Source organism: Dendropsophus ebraccatus, chromosome 2 (genome assembly GCF_027789765.1).
Source record: "Dendropsophus ebraccatus isolate aDenEbr1 chromosome 2, aDenEbr1.pat, whole genome shotgun sequence".
NCBI classification, from domain to species: Eukaryota; Metazoa; Chordata; class Amphibia; order Anura; family Hylidae; genus Dendropsophus; species Dendropsophus ebraccatus.
The window spans coordinates 128,078,579-128,096,582 of NC_091455.1; the positions used below are offsets into that span (position 1 = coordinate 128,078,579).

At 42.3% G+C, this 18,004-nt stretch overlaps 1 protein-coding gene across 1 annotated transcript in view; it reads left to right on the top strand.

Annotated features, from left to right (window-relative positions):
• The first annotated feature begins 1,790 nt into the window (after nt 1-1,790).
• ADCY2 (adenylate cyclase 2) overlaps nt 1,791-18,004 on the top strand; it is a 296,028-nt gene continuing 279,814 nt past the window's right edge. The window contains exon 1 of the mRNA XM_069959683.1: nt 1,791-1,997. Within this exon, the coding sequence (XP_069815784.1) occupies nt 1,791-1,997 (207 nt within the window). The remainder of the gene's footprint in view (nt 1,998-18,004) is intronic.

Genomic DNA, 18,004 nt, shown 5'->3' on the forward strand with positions numbered 1-18,004 from the left:
CGCCATATAACAGTAAATAACTGCCATTATTTCAATATAACAGCCGTTGTTTTAAAATAACAGCAAATATTTGCCATTAAATGGCGGCCATCCACTCAATTCCAACATTGTGTGAACAGATCCTTTCTGTGTTTTTAATCCACTCCTTGTTTTGGTTGCAATATGAGGACCACAATACTGACTGAAATATAAGTAGTGTGAACCCAGCCTTATTATGTATACATTCCTTTCTGTAAATTGTAAAGTCTATGGTGGTATAATGTTTGCCTAGAGGCTTTTGATCGGTTATTACAACTGCTGGAATCTTGCCTTTCAGTTCCCTTTAGAAAGCAATAGCACTAAAAAAGGATGACTGCTCTTATAGCGCATTCAAACTATAGAAGTGTGTATCACCTGTAGAAGGATTCTTGACATCCCCCTCCGCCTCTTTTTGTTGAGTTGTTTACATCCACGGGATCCGTTTGCTGGATGTATTGATCAGCTCATTCTTTATATACTTTAGACACAGCTGAACGAGAAAATGCCTCAAGGCTCGCAGATCTTAAAACATTGGACCAGAAAACTGAAGTTCCCCTTATGCTGCACTCCAGATCACATATCTAATATTCATAGAGGCCCAATCATGAAAAGGCAGGTGTCTCTAATAAAGTGGCCATCCAGTGTATACTGTGCAGGTAAATCATGTCACTGTACAGGTGTGTCCACCCTTACATTTCCTGTAATTCAAGAGTGCAATTTCTCAACAAAGTGATTTAACAATACAACACTCAGATCTGCACTGAGAACAATAGGATTGAGCATTTGAAATAAGGAGTACAGGGTTCCCCATACAGGTATACACACTACACAGTGTCCAGAATGGAAGATTTCACGATTATTTTAAAATATAGATAATACAATATAAAATCTGAGAAAGAAATCAATATTGATTACAAAATATGGTTAACATAAAAATTTGATTTAAATAATAGGTGATTTTCTGAGGCACAGACAGATATATGAAAGGTACCATGTATCTCTATGATGTAACAGTGTCAGCAGTTTTGTAGGTAAATTGTAGCTGACAGATTCTCATTAAGCATGTGCCTGTCTCTTGGAAATCGGCAGATTCTTGTCAGGATGTCTTCTAGACATTTACAGACAATGGTAGGCAAGAATGGGATGTGCATGAAGCTATAGCCAACACCCTTGTAGCAAAAGGGTTAATGATCACTGCTTCATGGTGTCCTTCTGTTGGTAATCCTGTAATTCCTAAAAATCCTAAGGACTAGCTGCTCCAGGATGTCTGGAAGAAGGGCTGATCCCACACAACTGTAGTAGATGAAGAAAATGACAAGAGCAGAGCTGTGGCCATCCTCAGGACACATCTGACACCAAGCTGGCACCTGGCAGGCAGCATGCTCCTGTGTGTATTATTTCCTTATTAGAGGAGGCAGAGAACCCATTGTGAATGAGCCGAGGAGGCTGCTGCTGCTCAGGCTGGGGATGCAGGGAGGGCGTGCACTCAGCTGTATTGTTCTCATCTGACACACGCCGTGCAGCACTCTCTGCAAACTTAGAGCCAGCAGCGTCCAGCCTCCCGCCTGCCTGCCAGCGGCTCATTAACTGGGCAGCGTCATCAGGCAGGAGCAGCGCTCCGCTCCCTACCTGCTCCGCTCTGCACACACACACACACACACTGACAGGGCAGCGCCATCGAGGAGCTTCACTCTGTCACGGCCAGCTCACCTGTCTGCTCCCTATCTGGGACATAACAAGACAGGAGCTGCCAGCCATTGCAGCCAGCAGCGATGTGGCGGGAGACCAAGAGGAGACGTCGCTATTTTCTGGACAGGACAGAAGATGTGGTGAGGAAAGAGGAGCAGCAGAAGTCCAGGGACTGGCTGTATGAGTCCTATTACTGCATGAGCCAGCAGCACCCATTCATCGTCTTTCTGCTCCTGATTGTCATGGGGGCATGCCTGGCACTGCTTGCTGTCTTCTTTGCTTCTGGTCTGGTAAGAGCCTTTCTGCTACACCCCCTTTTTGGAAGCACAATGGTTATTAGGACGTCTGGGGGTAATAAACTTGGGCTGTAACTATACCACACCAGCTCTGCTATGCTGGAAGCTTGCACTGTGAATCTCCCCTTTCAGGGAGGTTTTCTTAGAAGCAATTTCTATTTAGGTCAGATCAGCTCCACTCAATGATTGTAATAGAGAAGTTCTTGTTTAGACTAAGGAACTGTCCTGATTGACCAGGGTGGACATATTTACAGCACATTTATAAAGTATACCATGCAAACAGTGTATATGTGTGTATATATATATATATATACACACACTTCTCGTAACTAGAAGATAAGGATTAAAGTGCATTAGTATGGGCAGGTCTTAAAAAACCTATCCATGCAATATGTGTCTGTCTTGTATGAGCATCTGTATAAGCCTCACCACTGTACACACCACCTGTTAGTGATGGTTTATGGGTCATGCACTTGCTGCATCTTGAAACCTTTGAAAAGCTTTGCTGTGTTAATGTGCAGAAGGAAATGAATACAGTGAATAATTGTATCCTCTAATGCATGTGAAGAGCTGGAAAAAAGACTAAGCTGGCAAGATCTACAAAGCGAATTGATGGAGACAACAGCATTTAGGTGGTCCACTCCATGTATACAGTTATATTGAAAGGGTTACAGAAGGCATTCTGCGTGGCCTATATTAGAAGATACACCAAAGTTAATATGGAATTTAAAAAAAACGATGTCAGACCATATGGCTTTTTTACCATTTGCCCCCTGCTCTATATGGCACTCCCTTTTTCTGCATCGTTGTCATATGGAAAAACTATCATTACCTCCTCTTCACGCTTGTCACTCATGCACAAATAGTGCATTATTGATTTTTCACACATTGATACCAGGCCTTTTTAATTTCTAAATTATGTATCACCTCTGTGAAGTGCCAATGCTTAATGGGGTTGTCCAAAATTAGAAAACAAAAACTTGACACCACAGATGCCCATGGATTGTATCTGGTATTGCAACTCGGCTGACGTAACTAATGCTGAAGTGCAGTACCATGTACAACATGTGGTTTTTCAATAGAAATATCTTTAAAAGAAAGCAACAATACTTACTTTCTTAATTCTAAACAACCCATTAGTGTTAACCATAGAATGCAGCTAGTACTGGGATCTTATTGGGGCCTTATTTGCAGCATATGCAAATCCCCGCTATGTAGGCATCATGGCAGAGACCAGGCTGTGACTAGTTATGGCTCTCTGCCTATCAGCGCACTCTGTGGGGGTGATTAACTGGCAAAGAGGCTTCTACACATGCTGCAGGAACATTGAAGCCCCTTTGCCTGTCAACTGCAAAGATCGCTCACATACAGAGAGTGGACTAGTCATTACCAAGTCTCCGCCCACACTGGATTAAAAAGACCTCTCTCCTGCATCTAAAATTACTGAATAACAGAAAGAAGATATAATAGGAAAGGTTTTTATAACATCTATTGGGCACTGCTAATGCCATTATCAGCCCCATTCCGGTGATAAAGTCCTGAATCTTGGTGCTAAACGGGTATTCTCATTTTTGCCTATACATTTATTTAGCAAACGTACCTCCTTCTGATATGTCTGCTCTTCTCCTCCCAATGTTGCATACCTCCCAACTTTTGGGACATTCATTTAAACATGCCACCAACTCTGTACCAAATCTAACTCCAGCTTTGAAAAAAGAAAAATCATTCAAAATTACTCTGAGCAACAGTGAAAAATTCATGGAGGTGTGTGTGTGTGTGTGTGTGTGTGTGGGGGGGGGGGGGAGGGGTTAGACATAATAAAGAAGTCTGCCAATCGGGCTCCTGATCCCCACTCAGAAACTGACGTTCAGCCATCAGCCAATCAGTGACTGAGGCGGGACACAACTGGCTGAGTAAGTAGTTTCTGTGGGGCTGCAATGATTCAGGAGTGCAGAACCAAACAGAGAGCTGATAAATCTGAGCCTATGTCTGACCTCTATCACAGCTATCTGGCTGAATTCTGCAGGACATAGTGTGTGGAGACTAGCTATGTCTACTGCACACACACAAAGAGGAGGATTTGCTTTACATCTTTGCCTTATTCACTCTGATGAGCCAGATCTACTTTACACCAGTTTGATAAATTAATTCCCCGGTGTCTGATTGGTCATTTATGAAGGAGTCAGAGTCAGTGCCTGATAAAATTTTGTTGCAGTTGGAGACGGAGCTGCGATTTACTGACTCCAATGGCCCGATAGTGACTAAGAAAACCAAAACAACCAGAACAAATATTACTGATACCAGTGCTAAAAAAACACATCTTGCTACATCATGACCACCATCATTATCACCACATGGTGACTAATACAATCAGACCATTGCTAAATAAAATCCACTGTACAAAGACCAGTATCCCCCCCCCCCCCATCCATTGACCCATATAAAGGGAAAATACCAGCTTTAGGCTCTGCACACCATATCATTGATTACAGTGCAGTTATACCTAGCACACAGGCAGCATCTTCTCTGATCGGAGTCACTCTTCCTTTCGTCTCCATTTGTCTGGCCATCATTAATACTTCTCCCAGCCACAACCCAGTCTCTGCAGAATCTGCAAGACAAAAAATATAGGCTCTTTGCTGCAGCACCATCCTCATCTCTATACAAAGTCACACTGTAACACTGCCCACCTTGTGTCCCCTTTGGCTTCCTCCTGTGCGTAATTTCCCTGGTAGTTAGCCCCCCAGTAGATAGTATCCCCCTGATACTTAGCCCCTCCCCTTATATGTAGTCATCTCCCCTGGTATTTAGAATACCTTATCCCCCATGTAGCTATCTCCCCTGGTAGTTACCCCCCCCCCCATGTAGACATCCATCTGTTAATTAACCCCTCTCCCCCCTATATAGATTTGAGCTTTATTTACAGAGATCTTTATCTCACCTTTCAATGCAATTCTGTTCTGGTCACTTTACTGCAGTCTCCTGGTCATCGCAGAAAGAACAGGATGTCTCAGCTTAGTTTTAGGCCTAATGGTGAGAATAAAAACTGCAAGATTTTAGGATTATTTAAAATTAGAGATAAACGAATCAGTCAAAAATATGTTTCTTAAGATTCTTGAATATTTGCTCAGATTTGTGAATATTCACGAATTAAATCTCAGTGAAACAGGCAAACCACTGTAGCTACAATAGTGGGACTATTACAGAGTAGTGTTTTGTCCAACAGATGTTGCTGTGACAGTGTCAAAAATTGGAAAATGTAAAATTTTACAAAATGTCAATTTTTGCCCTGGACAGCAGTGGATGTTGGTGGATCAGCAGCATAAAATAATCTTTTTCCGAGGACAGCAGTGGACATTGGTGGATTAGTGGCGTAAAATGAAATTTCTTCCAGGAAAGCAATGGACATTGGTGGATCAGCGGCGTTAAATCAAGTTTCTTCCCAGAGCAGAGATCCACTCAACAATTTCAGCCTGGCTGGTATTCACCTGCCCACTACGTGTTATAGGGAGCTGAAACCATTCTTCAATCCGGTTGGGGTCACCACTACCACATGCCTCTGTTCCATTTGGACCACCTTGTGTGCCACCTTGTCCACTGATACTGGCCTTACCCTGAAAAGTTTATATATATATATATATATATATATATATATATATATATATTATATGTAATTTTTTTAAATTTATTTTAGAGGGAGCAAAATATATTGTTTGTATGGGGAATATTCACACTACTGATGCATCACTAGATGGGACAGGGAAGGGGTTTGATGGGGATTGGAATGTGTTATTACTTTTTTGTGTGTGTTTTACAGTACAGATTTACAGTATCTGATTCTCCACTAAACAGGAACTCCGCAAAGCAGAAACACTGGGTTAACTTCACCCAAAGCACTGACACAATGGGTTAACTTTACACTGGGTTAAAAATGGGTTATTTTCACCCACAGCACCCACACATTGGGTTGATTGGACACTGACTTAACATTGGGTATACTTCACCCACTGCAGCCACACAGTAGGTAACTGAACAATGGCTTAACAATAGGTTAACTTTACCCACACAGCGGATTAACTGGACACTGGTTTAACAATGAGTTAACTTCACCCACACACTAGGTCATCTGTACACTGGCTGAACATCGGGTTAACTTCACCCACACAGTGGGTTAACTGGACACTGGCTTAAGAATGGCTTAACTTCATCCACACACTACTGTAGGTCAACTGGACACTGGAATAAACCTGGGTTAACTTTACCTACACACTGGGTTAACTAGACAGAGGCTTGACAATGAGTTAACTTCACCCACACACTAGGACGTCTGGACATTGGCTGAACACTGAGTTAACTTCACCCATACTGTGTTAACTAGACACTGGATTAACACTGTGTTAACTTCGCCCACAGCACCCACACTGGGTTTAGTAGACATTGGCTTAACTTCATCCACAGCACTAACACTGGGTTGACTGGACACTGTCTTAACACTGGGTTAACTTTGCCCACAGCACCCACACTGTGCTAACTAGACCCTAGCCTAACACTGAGTTAACCCACAGCACCCCCACGGGGTTAACTGGATACTGGCTTAACAATGGGTTAAAATCACCCACAGCTCCCACACACTGGGTTAACAATGGGTTTAAGTTTACCGACAGGCACCTACCCACCCACAATAGAATCTCCTCTACCTATCTCTCTCTTTCTCTTACTTAGAGAGTAACTACACCTCGCTCTTCCTTCTCCCTGCCTTTCATTATGAGGGCCTGCTGCAATTCCTCTGTCCCCTTAACACACAGCCAACTGCCTGCCTCCAGGGAGTGCCATACTATATATAGATTGTGAGGGGTGTTACCTGACATCACAGAGGTTTTGCACGCAATTAGACAGCTGCAGGGAATTTTGGATAACCTCTTGCACCCACCCAGTGACTGTACTGTAATGAAACATGTGCGCCCGCCACTGTGGCTGCCATGTTTAGCAATATTGTAAATGAATTGTGCAGAATTCACTTTGAAAGGCAAAGCGAATTAACAGCTTGATTCACTTCGCTCTTAACTATTTTTTATATAGATCACTTTTTATTAAATTTTTTCTGGATTTGATGCGACCAAAAATGCGCAATTTTGCACTTTTTGAATTTTTTTGCGCTGACGCCGTTTACCGTGCGAGATCAGGAATGTGATTAATTAATAGTTCGGGCGATTACGTGCGCCGCGATACCAAATATGTTTATTTATTTGTTTATTTATTAATTTATATTTATAAAATGGGAAAAGGGGGGTGATTTGGACTTTTATTAGGGGAGGGGATTTTTTATTAATTAAAACACATTTTTACTTTTTTTTTTTTACGTAAACTAGAAGCCCCCCTGGGGGACTTGTATATAGACAGCACTGATCTCTCATAGAGATCAATGCTGTGTATATACACAGCAAAAATCATTGTAATCGGTGATAGATTGCTATGGCCTGCTGCAGGCCATAGCAATCTATTGCCGAGCCGGGATCAGCGTCATTCCGACGCTGAGACCCGGGCCGTCCAGAAGAACGGATCTCCCCCCCGCGATCGCATCGCGGGGGGGAGATTCGTGCCATTAGACACCAGGGACGTGCAGTACAAAGCACTTCAATGCAGCTGTCAGGTTTGACAGCTGCATTGAAGTGCTTAATTAGCTGGCGTGGCAACGGGACCCGCAACGGGACCCGCAATGGCTAATAGAGGCACTGCCCGGCTGCAGATTGCAGCCGGGATCGGTGCCGTTCAGAGCAGGGTCCCGGCGGGACCCCGCTCTGAACATCCCCCGCGGCACCATGACGTACCAGGTACGTCATGGGACGCTAAGGGGTTAATGACCAGGCTAATTTTTCTAAATCTGACCTGTCTCACTTTATGCTCTTATAGCTCAGTGATGCTTTAACGTATACTAGCGATTCTGAGATTGTTTTTTCGTCACATATGGCACTTTATGTTAGTGGCAAAATTTGGTCACTACTTTGTGTGTTTTTTGTGAAATGTCATGATAATTGTGAAATATCATGAAAAATTTTAAAAATTTGCATATTATGAACTTTGAAATTCTCTGCTTCTAAAAAAAGAATGTCGTAGCACATAAATTAGTTACTAAGTCACATTGCCAATATGTCTTCTTTATTCTGGCATAATTTGGTAAACATATTTTACTTTTTTAGGGTATTATGGGGCTTAGAAATTTATCAGCAAATTATCACATTTTCGTGAAAGTTTCCAAAACTGATTTTTTTAGGGACCAGTTCTTTTTTTAAATGGATTTAGAAGTCTGGTATCCTGAAAACCCCCATAAGTGACCCCATTTTGGAAACTACACACCTTAACCCCTTAACGACAAAGGGCGTATAGGTACGCCCTATTGCCGGTAAGGGCGTTCAGAGCGGGGCCGCACGGTGACCCCGCTCTGAACCGCGGCGGTCCCGGGTGCCGCTTGTAGCCAGTGACTGTAGGTATTAGCGGGCACGGTCCGATCGCCGTGCCCGCTAATACAGTAATCAGATGCAGCTGTCAAACATGACAGCTGCATCCGATTACCGGATCCAGCGTCTCCCTGGTGTCTAGTGGCGGAGATCGCTCCTCCGGGATGTTATCCCGGAGGAGCGATCTCCGTTTCTGAAGCCGGCCGGGGACCGCTCCAAGATGGCGCCATCCCCGGCTCGGCACTCGTTTACTTCCGGCTGCAGCAGCCGAAAGCAAACGAGTGCCGATCTCATGGATCTCTGCAGCATATCTATGCTGCAGAGATCTCAATGAGAGATCGAAGTGTATATACTAGAAGTCCCCTAGGGGGGCTTCTAGTATATGTGTAAAAAAAAAATATATAGTGTTGTTGTCAATAAAAAGCCCCCTCCCCTAATAAAAGTCTGAATCACCCCCCTTTTCCCAGGTTATAAATAAAAGTAAACAAATAAATGAATAAACAAACATGTTTGCTATCGCCACGTGCGTAATCGCCCAAACTATTAATTAATCACATTCCTGATCTCGTACGGTGAACGGCGTAAGCGCAAAAAAATCCCAAAGTGCAAAATTGCGCATTTTTGGTTGCATCAAATCCAGAAAAATTGTAATAAAAAGCGATCAAAAAGTCGTATATGCACAATCAAGGTACCAATAGAAAGAACACATCATGGCGCAAAGAATGACACCTGACACAGCCCCATAGACCAAAGGATAAAAGCGCTATAAGCCTGGGAATGGAGCGGTTTTAAGTGACGTATATTTGTTGACAATGGTTTGAATTTTTACAGGCCATCCGATACAATATAAGTTATACATGTTATATATCGTTTTAATCATAACGACTTGAGGAACGTGCATAACAAGTCAATTTTACCCCAGGGCGAATGGCGTAAAAACACATTTCCCCCAAATAAACAAAATGCGTTGTTTTTTTTTCAATTTCACCACACTTTGAATTTTTTCTGGTTTCGCAGTGTACTTTATGCAAAAATTCAGCCTGTCATTGCAAAGTACAATTAGTGACGCAAAAAATAAGGGCTCATGTGGGTTTCTAGCTGGAAAAATGCAAGTGCTATGGCCTTTGATGCACAAGGAGGAAAAAACGAAAACGCAAAAATCGAAATTGGCTCTGTCCTTAAGGGGTTAAAGTATTAATCTAGGGGTATAATGAGCATTTTAACCCTACAGGGGCTGGAGGAAAGTATTCACAATTAGGCAGTAAAAAAATGGAAACTTAAAATTTTCTAATAATATATACGTTTAGATTAAAGTTTCTCATTTTCAAAAGGAACATGAGAGAAAAAGCACCCCAAAATTTGTAACGCAGGTTCTCTTGAGTACAACGGTACCCCATATGTGGGCGTAAACCACTGTATGGGCACACAGCCGGGTTCAGAAGGAAGGGAGCGCCAATTAGCTTTTCCAATTCAGATTTTGCTGAAGAAGTTTCTGAGCGCCAGGTTCGTTTGCAGAGCCCCTGTGGTGTCAGCAGAGAGAAAAAAACCCATAAGTCACCCCATTTTGGAAAGTGCACACCTCAAAGAATTCATCTTGGTGTGTGGTGACCATTTTGACCCCACAGGTATTAGAGGAAAGTATTCAAAATTAGACAGTAAAAATGAAAAACTAAAATTTTTCCAATATTATGTTCTTTTAGTTTGAAATTTCTCAATTTTATGAGGAACAAGAGAAAAAAAGTACCCCAAAATTTGTAACGCAGGTTCTCCTGAGTGAAAAGGTACCTCATATGTGGGCATAAACCACTGCATGGGCACACAGCGGGGCTCAGAAGGGAAGGAGCGCCAATTAGCTTTTTCAATGCAGATTTTGCTGAAGAAGTTTCCGAGCGCCAGGTGCGTTTGCAGTGCCCCTGTTGTGTCCGCAGAGTAAAATCTCCCAATAAGTCACTCCATTTTGGAAAGTACACCCCTCAAAGAATTTATTTTGGGGTGTGGTGAGCATTGTGACCCCACAGGTATTAGAGGAAAGTATTCAAAAATAGACAGTAAAAATGAAAAACTCGAATTTTTCCAATAATATGTTCCTTTAGTTTGAAATTTCTCAATTTCACGAGAAACAGGAGAGAAATGTCACCCCAATATATGTAACGCAGGTTCTCCTGAGTAGAATGGTACCCCATATGTGGGCATAAACCACTGCATGGGCACACAGCCGGGCTCAGAAGGGAAGGAGCGCCAATTAGCATTTTCAGTGCAAATTTTTCTGAAGAAGTTTCTGTGCACCAGGTGCGTTTGCAGAGCCCCTGTAGTGTCCCCCCAAAAGTCACCCCATTTTGGAAAGTGCACCCCTCAAAGACTTCATCTTGGGGTGTGGTGACCATTTTTACCCCACAGGTATTAGAGGAAAGTATTCAAAATTGGCCAGTAAAAATGAAAAACTCGAATTTTTCCAATATTATGTTGGTTTAGTTTGAAATTTCACAATTTGACGAGAAACAGGAGAAAAAACGTACCCCAAAATCTGTAACGCAGGTTCTTCTGAGTAAATCGGTACCTCATATGTGGGCATAAACCACTGTATGGGCACACAGCAGGGCTCAGAAGGGAAGGAGCGCCAGGCGACTTGGGGGGTGGGGGGGACATCACTTTTTATCCCCTGTCACCAATCATTCATGGTGACAGGGGATAAAAAGTGCCTGGATGCACGTGGCACAAGCAATCAGTGGTATATAGTATATACCGCTGATCTCTTGTACCGGGACCCCACAGGGGGGTCCCCGATCACTGCCCCATGCTCTCCGCTACCTCCGCAGGGTCGCAGCCGATACTCTGATTCCATTGTGGTTGCACGCATTACCAATCTGGCATGGTTGCCTCCATGGATACCCAAACTTCTGTTGGCAAATGAATTGTACACTTCAAAGATCAAGCTAGAGGTGAGGTTGATAAGAGATCTGCAGTGTGAGTTGCTTCCTGCTCTCACCTCAGGTTTTGAATTCCCTTGGTACTTCTGAAATACAGTCGCAAAGTAAAAATGGGTTGCAATGTTAGCCAAAGAGCCTAGCACTGGACCTCAGGTAAAGTATTATTAAATGATCATAGTATTCCTTGTTGAAATCCCCTCGTAGGACTATGTAAAGAAAAGGGCAACAATGGCTGTTATTTGGCCTTATTTTTTTTTGTGGAAACATAGTCTAAAGTGTTGTGATTTGTGGCAAATAACTGGATTAAACTACCATTTCAGTATGTTTTAGGCATTTTTTGCCTTGCTTAGCAAAGAGGTTTCGGTTTTTCATAAAGTGGCCATGACCTTGCTGGGAAAAAGTTGTGGCTTAAATTCACTAAAAACACAAACTGCAAAAATCTTTTCACTATTATTTTTCTTTGTCGGTTCCACTTTTGATTTTGGCTACAAATACTGATCAAGATACTATGGCCTAGATTTATCAAAGGCTGTAAAATATAGACTGGTGTAGACTGTCCACAGCAACCAATCACAGCTTAGCTTTCATTTTACCAGAACTGGAAGCTGAACTGTGATAGGCTGCTGTGGGCAGTTTACACCATTCTATATTTTACACCCTTTGATAAATCTCTCCCTATGTGTAAATGTAGCCTTAAACTGTGTAATCTAAACTTTCACTAAGAATTAGTTTTCATTATCCTTAGTAAAATCTTTTTTTTCTTTTATGCAATGACCCAGATGTACCAATGTGTCTGTGCCATACTTCTGTCCATAAACTAGTTCCAAATTTATTATACCTTTCAGATATTTTAGAGACTTATTTCAGCTGGCTTGGAAAATGCGGCAGAGGCACGACCCAACTATTCTCCAAAAGATGCGTAAAAATTGGCTGCAAAATTCTGTCAACACAAAAGCGTTTGAGCACATTGTTTCTAATTGTAATCTCTCCAATAAGGGATGTTTTAACCCCTAGACGACCCTGGACGTAGGGTTACGTCATGGAAGTCTGTCCCCAGACGACCCATGACGTAACCTTACGTCCTGGGTGTTTCTTCCGCTATGAAGCGTGCTCCGGAGCGGAGCGTGCTTCATAGCAGGTGGGGGCCGGCTGCAAACAGCAGCCGGGACCTCACCAGTAATGACACGCTGCAGCGGTCGCGCTGCCGCGTGTCATTAAGTGTAAGTGACGGGGGGAGTCCCCTGTCACTTACCGATCGGGACCCCCGCAGTGTGGCTGCGGGGGTCCCGATCGTTGAAACGGACTGCCGGAGGTCTCTCACCTGCCTCCGTGCGGTCCGATCGGCGATCTGCTGCACTAAGCCTGCACAGGCAGGCTCAATGAGCAGATCGCCGATAACACTGATCAATGCTATGCCTATGGCATAGCAATGATCAGTGTATAAATCAAAGTACTGTATGTAAAAGTCCCCCAAAGTGTAAAAAAAAAAGTTCAAACCACTATTACACTACCCCAAAGCCCCTCCCCCAATAAAAGTCTAAATCTCCCCCCTTTCCCATTATATAAATAAAACATATAAAAATAAATAGATAAACATATAATATACCGTAGCGTGCGTAATTGTCCGATCTATTAAAATATAACAAGCGTCATTGTGATCGGTAAACGGCGTACACGAAAAGAGGGGAAAAAGTGCGCTGATTACCGATTTTATGTTACATTATATATTAAAAAAAATCAATAAAAAGTGATCAAAACGTCCGATCTTCACAAATATGGTATTAATAAGAACTAGAGATCATGGCGGAAAAAATGACACCCCATACAGCCCCGTAGGTGAAAAAATAAAACAGTTATAAGCGTCACAATAGGCCCATTTTATTAATATTTAATTGCCAAAAAAAAGGATTTCATAAAAAAAATACATATATAACATTAGAGAATCTGTGTAACCTGCATATGGTTGTGTTTGGACTGACCTATAGAATAATAGTGTCATGTTGCTGTTACCATATAGTGCATTACGTAGACACAGGAACCCCCCAAACGTTACCATATTGCATTCTTATTTACGATTTCACCTATTTATATCTTCATAAATAATATATTTGGAATTCCATCATACATGTTATGGTAAAATGAATGACGCCATTACACAGTAACTATTCCTGTAAAAAACAAGCACTTACATGGCTTGTAGATAGAAAACTGAGAGTGCTAGAGCTCTTAGAAGGGGAGGAGGTAAAAACGAAAACACTAAGATCAAAATTTGCGCGGTCCACTGGGTCATTTTGGGCCTGGTCCTCAAAGGGTTAAATATTTGCAAATTAGGCATTTACTGAGTACATTTGATTGGAAATGTGATATTCCCTTGACTTCGTTTAAATCCTTTTTTTTTACAATAAAAGTAAACTATCAAAAGGGATATCCGTAACGTATGCTAGTCTCATGGCTGCAGATAAGGCTGGACCTCCATCCTTCCACACCAGGTGGGAGCAGGATCTGGGAGCATCATATTCCGATGAACAATGGCGATTTGTATATACCTTGCCTAAATTGGTTTCCAAATGTGTAAGTAATATGGAAGCATCTCATAAATTGCTTTACCTACCACTGGTATTATGCAAAAATACCAACAAAACGGCTGGAAAAAGTAAACTGCACCTCCTGATAGTAGAAAAATTATATACAATCTTTATTATTTATTCACATATATACAAGGGACAGACATTTAAAACCATTAAAAAACATATATACAAAAATACTGTTCACCGGTTCCAATCCAACACGGCAAAAACTGACCTATCATGAACAAAATACAAGGAGCAGCTGCACAAGTGAAAAAGGGAATAATCCAAATAAAATACAACTCAAACCATAAGTACCAATACCCCAATATCCAAAGGAAATACAAGGTGTTAAAAACAGATGACCAAATGATACAAAGTAATCATACGGAGTATAGAGTGATGGCTGCCACCCCAGATATGGTCAGACCAGAACATCCCACGCGTTCCGTCACCAGGACTTTCTCAAGGGTGAGGTTGAAGTCCCTCATTGCAAGTATTTATATTATCGATTAATTAGTAATGAATTTCAAATGTGTGGCGCTCAAAAAGATTACTCACACAGAGGAAGAGGCTCCAGATCAATCATCCCACGTCAGCGCGGCGCCATTACACCCTGATCACGTGTGTAGTCACGTGGTCGCACAATGAACACATGATGATGACGCAAACTACGATCCTATGCGCAATGATTAACACACACGATGCCACTAGTGGCCACTACCGGTATTGCAATTGTTGAGATGGAGTATCCTGATGCAGCGAGGTATTGAATTATAGATAATAAATAATAATAAACTCATAAATAAATACCCCAGATGTTCTTAGTATTCCAAACAATAAATGAGGAACACATAGGCTCCATTGTAATGTGCTTGCTCATAATAGAGAGCGCATAGGAGTCAAAATACACATGCGTTTCCATAATAGAAAACGCATGTGTGTGATCTAAACCTGACTCACACAATAAGTGTGTGTGATGTCTCTTATCTAGTATTCAGCCACCACCATATGTCCATGTGCCCCAAAACTAATAAAAGGTAAAATACATGATACATAAAGCCACGCCAACGTAGGATGCAAAAACCATATTAATATAATTACAATTGCTACTTGATTGACAAAATATAAGAAAAAGAGCAATAATTGTAAAGCTAAATTTTATAAAAAAATCAAGTTAGTTATCTATCAGACCAAATTCATGAGAGTCCATGTTTTTCCATACAAGTGGAGGAACGCAGAAGTGGTCCTATTCCTGGGTGTACTCTTTATATCGCTCTCCAGCCATGCACTTGCTTCTAACATATCGAAAATTTACACAGGTCCAACAAAGAAGATCTCCCCCATGGGTAAGTGTCCCATTACCCCGGACAATGGAAGATCACAGGTTGCTCGCATTCCCACAAACTTCAATCATCATATAACAAAAGGCAAAAAGATAAACCTAAAACAGTAACAAATGCACTTAGTTGCTAGTATTAAATAATGGATGAGGCAAGATTAATCTTTCCCATGTTTCCCATTAAACATGCACTCACCCGCCCCATCCCCCCTCCCCAACAAAGGGGCCCTCCATGTAATCAACCCCCACCCCCACAAAACCCCCACCCCCACCAAAAACGCACCCCCCAGATGACACACTCCCACATGGGTCACCACCCTCCCCCCAAAAAAACCCCGTCTGGCACATGTGCAAAAAATTCAAAATAACTTTAAAAAAATGAGATACAAAGTTACTGTTGTTGTGAAAGAGATAAAAGAATGCAGATATAAATATGTGTCTACATAAAGTATTTTGGTGATAGTCCAAAACTTAAATGAAAGTGTCACTCCTACTAAACTTCAGGTATCAATATTAGATGAGTGGTCAGTTTAACGTGCTATGTGAAAAAAATATATAAAGTTATTGATATATATATGTCTTAAAAAATGTGTCTAGATAAAGGTGAGTGAAAACACACAACTGGTGATGTGACAGACCGGGAGAAAGGAGTGAGGGCGTAGACACAGAGGGAAAAGGGGAGGAGGAAGGGGGTGGAGGGGGAAATCAGGGAGGAGGGGAGGAGGGGAGAAGAGGCCAGGGACAGGGAGGGGACAGAGTGGAAAAGTCAGACAGGTGGCAGAGAGGGGCAGAGGAGAGGGGGGGGTGGAAAAGGAGAGGGAAAAAAAAAATATATATATATTTGAAAAAATATAAGGAAAGAAATGAAATAATAAAAACAACATAGGATTCTCATAATATGAAAACTAAAAATTAAATTGGGAAGAACATAAGAGTATACTTAAAATTAAGTGCTGTAGAAACCCGTAAAAAACAACACTTCATTGAGTCTGTGGGGGGTCTTTGTGTTCAATTCGAAGATCCAGCGTGATTCCTTGCGTAAAAGTAAGGGTGTTAAATTCCCGCCCCTAATATTGCCCTGGACCCTCTCCACTCCTACCACCCTCAAATCACCACACTTACCCTGATGGTATTTTTGGAAGTGAGCTGCTACCGAAGTCAATGTTTTCCCCAGTCCCAGATCGCAGCCTGCTAAGGAAATTGTGGAGATGTGTTTTTGGACTCACTTCCTGAGTTCTTGTGTCGTTTGTCCCACATAAAATTTGTGGCACGGACAAGAGAGTACGTAAATCACGTTTTTAGTCTTACAATTGATTGGATTGGATGAATTAGTACTCATTGGATGGATGAATTAGTACTTTCGTTGGTGACATATGTTTCCAAATGCTACATTCTCCACATAGGAAAGAACCCGACAGGGTGTGACCTCTTCCCAAAGTGTCAGTTGGACAAGAGAAATGGCTCGAGGATAGTTTGTCCTTCAGGTTCCTTGCCCTTCTGGCCACTACTCTTGGTGCTGAATGAATATATTTCGCAATCCGTTGGTCATGAAGAAGAATGTCCCATCTTGATCTTATTATGTTCAGGACATCACCCCACTGATTGTGATATGTGGTGATAAGTCTCACCTTGTCATCTTGTTGTCTCTCACTCTTTTTGAGAAAGTCACTACGATTACCAGTACGTGCCTGTTGATATCCCCGTGAGATCACATTTCGTGTATAGCCCCGACTTTTCAGTCTCTTTGTTAAATCTTGGGCAGCCGCCCGAAAATCTGTTTCTTCTGAGCAAATGCGACGAAGGCGTGAAAATTGACCAATCAGTATTCCAGTTTTGGTGTGATGAGGATGAAAACTGGAAAAGTGTAACAGGCTGTTAGATGCTAGATGTTAGATGTTAGACTAGTCTGGATCCTATTGTTCTGCAAACGAATACGAAGATCAAGGAATTCCACTTCCACAGGGTAAATCTTCCAGGTTAAGTGAATGTGCCAAGGGTTGTCATTCAGGCGGTTTAGAAAGAAAGCCTGCCTTGTCAAGCCCTTGTCATGATCGCAATACTCGCACCTTGAGTTAGACATTGACAAAAAGGGGCCACCCTGGTGTTTCCCTATTTATGTTCCAATACTCGCAACCGAGTGGGACTTAAGGGGCTATTTATCAGGGTGGTGTGGTGCTCTCCCTATCATGGAGGCACCCCGTGGCAACAGGCTAGAGATATCTGGCTATCCCGTGTTCTGAGACTCGCAACCGAGGCTCCACGGACTCCTGTTTTGCATATTTACATTTTTGGGGGCATCAGTGGAGACTCTTGATTGAGTACTTCATTGGAATTTTTTTCAGTTCAGTGATAACTGTGTTTTGTTGGTTTAGAAAGTCCACACAAGAGTCCTCTGATCCTGTCCAGAAAAAGAGGACTTCGTCAATAAAACAATACCATCTCAAGATCCCCTCCTGGAACTGGTGCGATGGGTACACGTGTGCCCCCTCCCACCACCCCAAAAAGAGGTTGGCGTAGGAGGGGGCACAACGTGCACCCATCGCAGTTCCGGACACCTGTCTGTAAAAAACACGGTCAAAAACAAAGTAATTGTGGTGCAGAACAAAGCTGAGAAGGTCAGAGATGAAAGATTGTAGCATACCATCCTCTCCTCCCTGCTGGCTCAAAAAGTGTTCCACCCCCTGAATCCCATCTCTGTGGGCAATGTTGG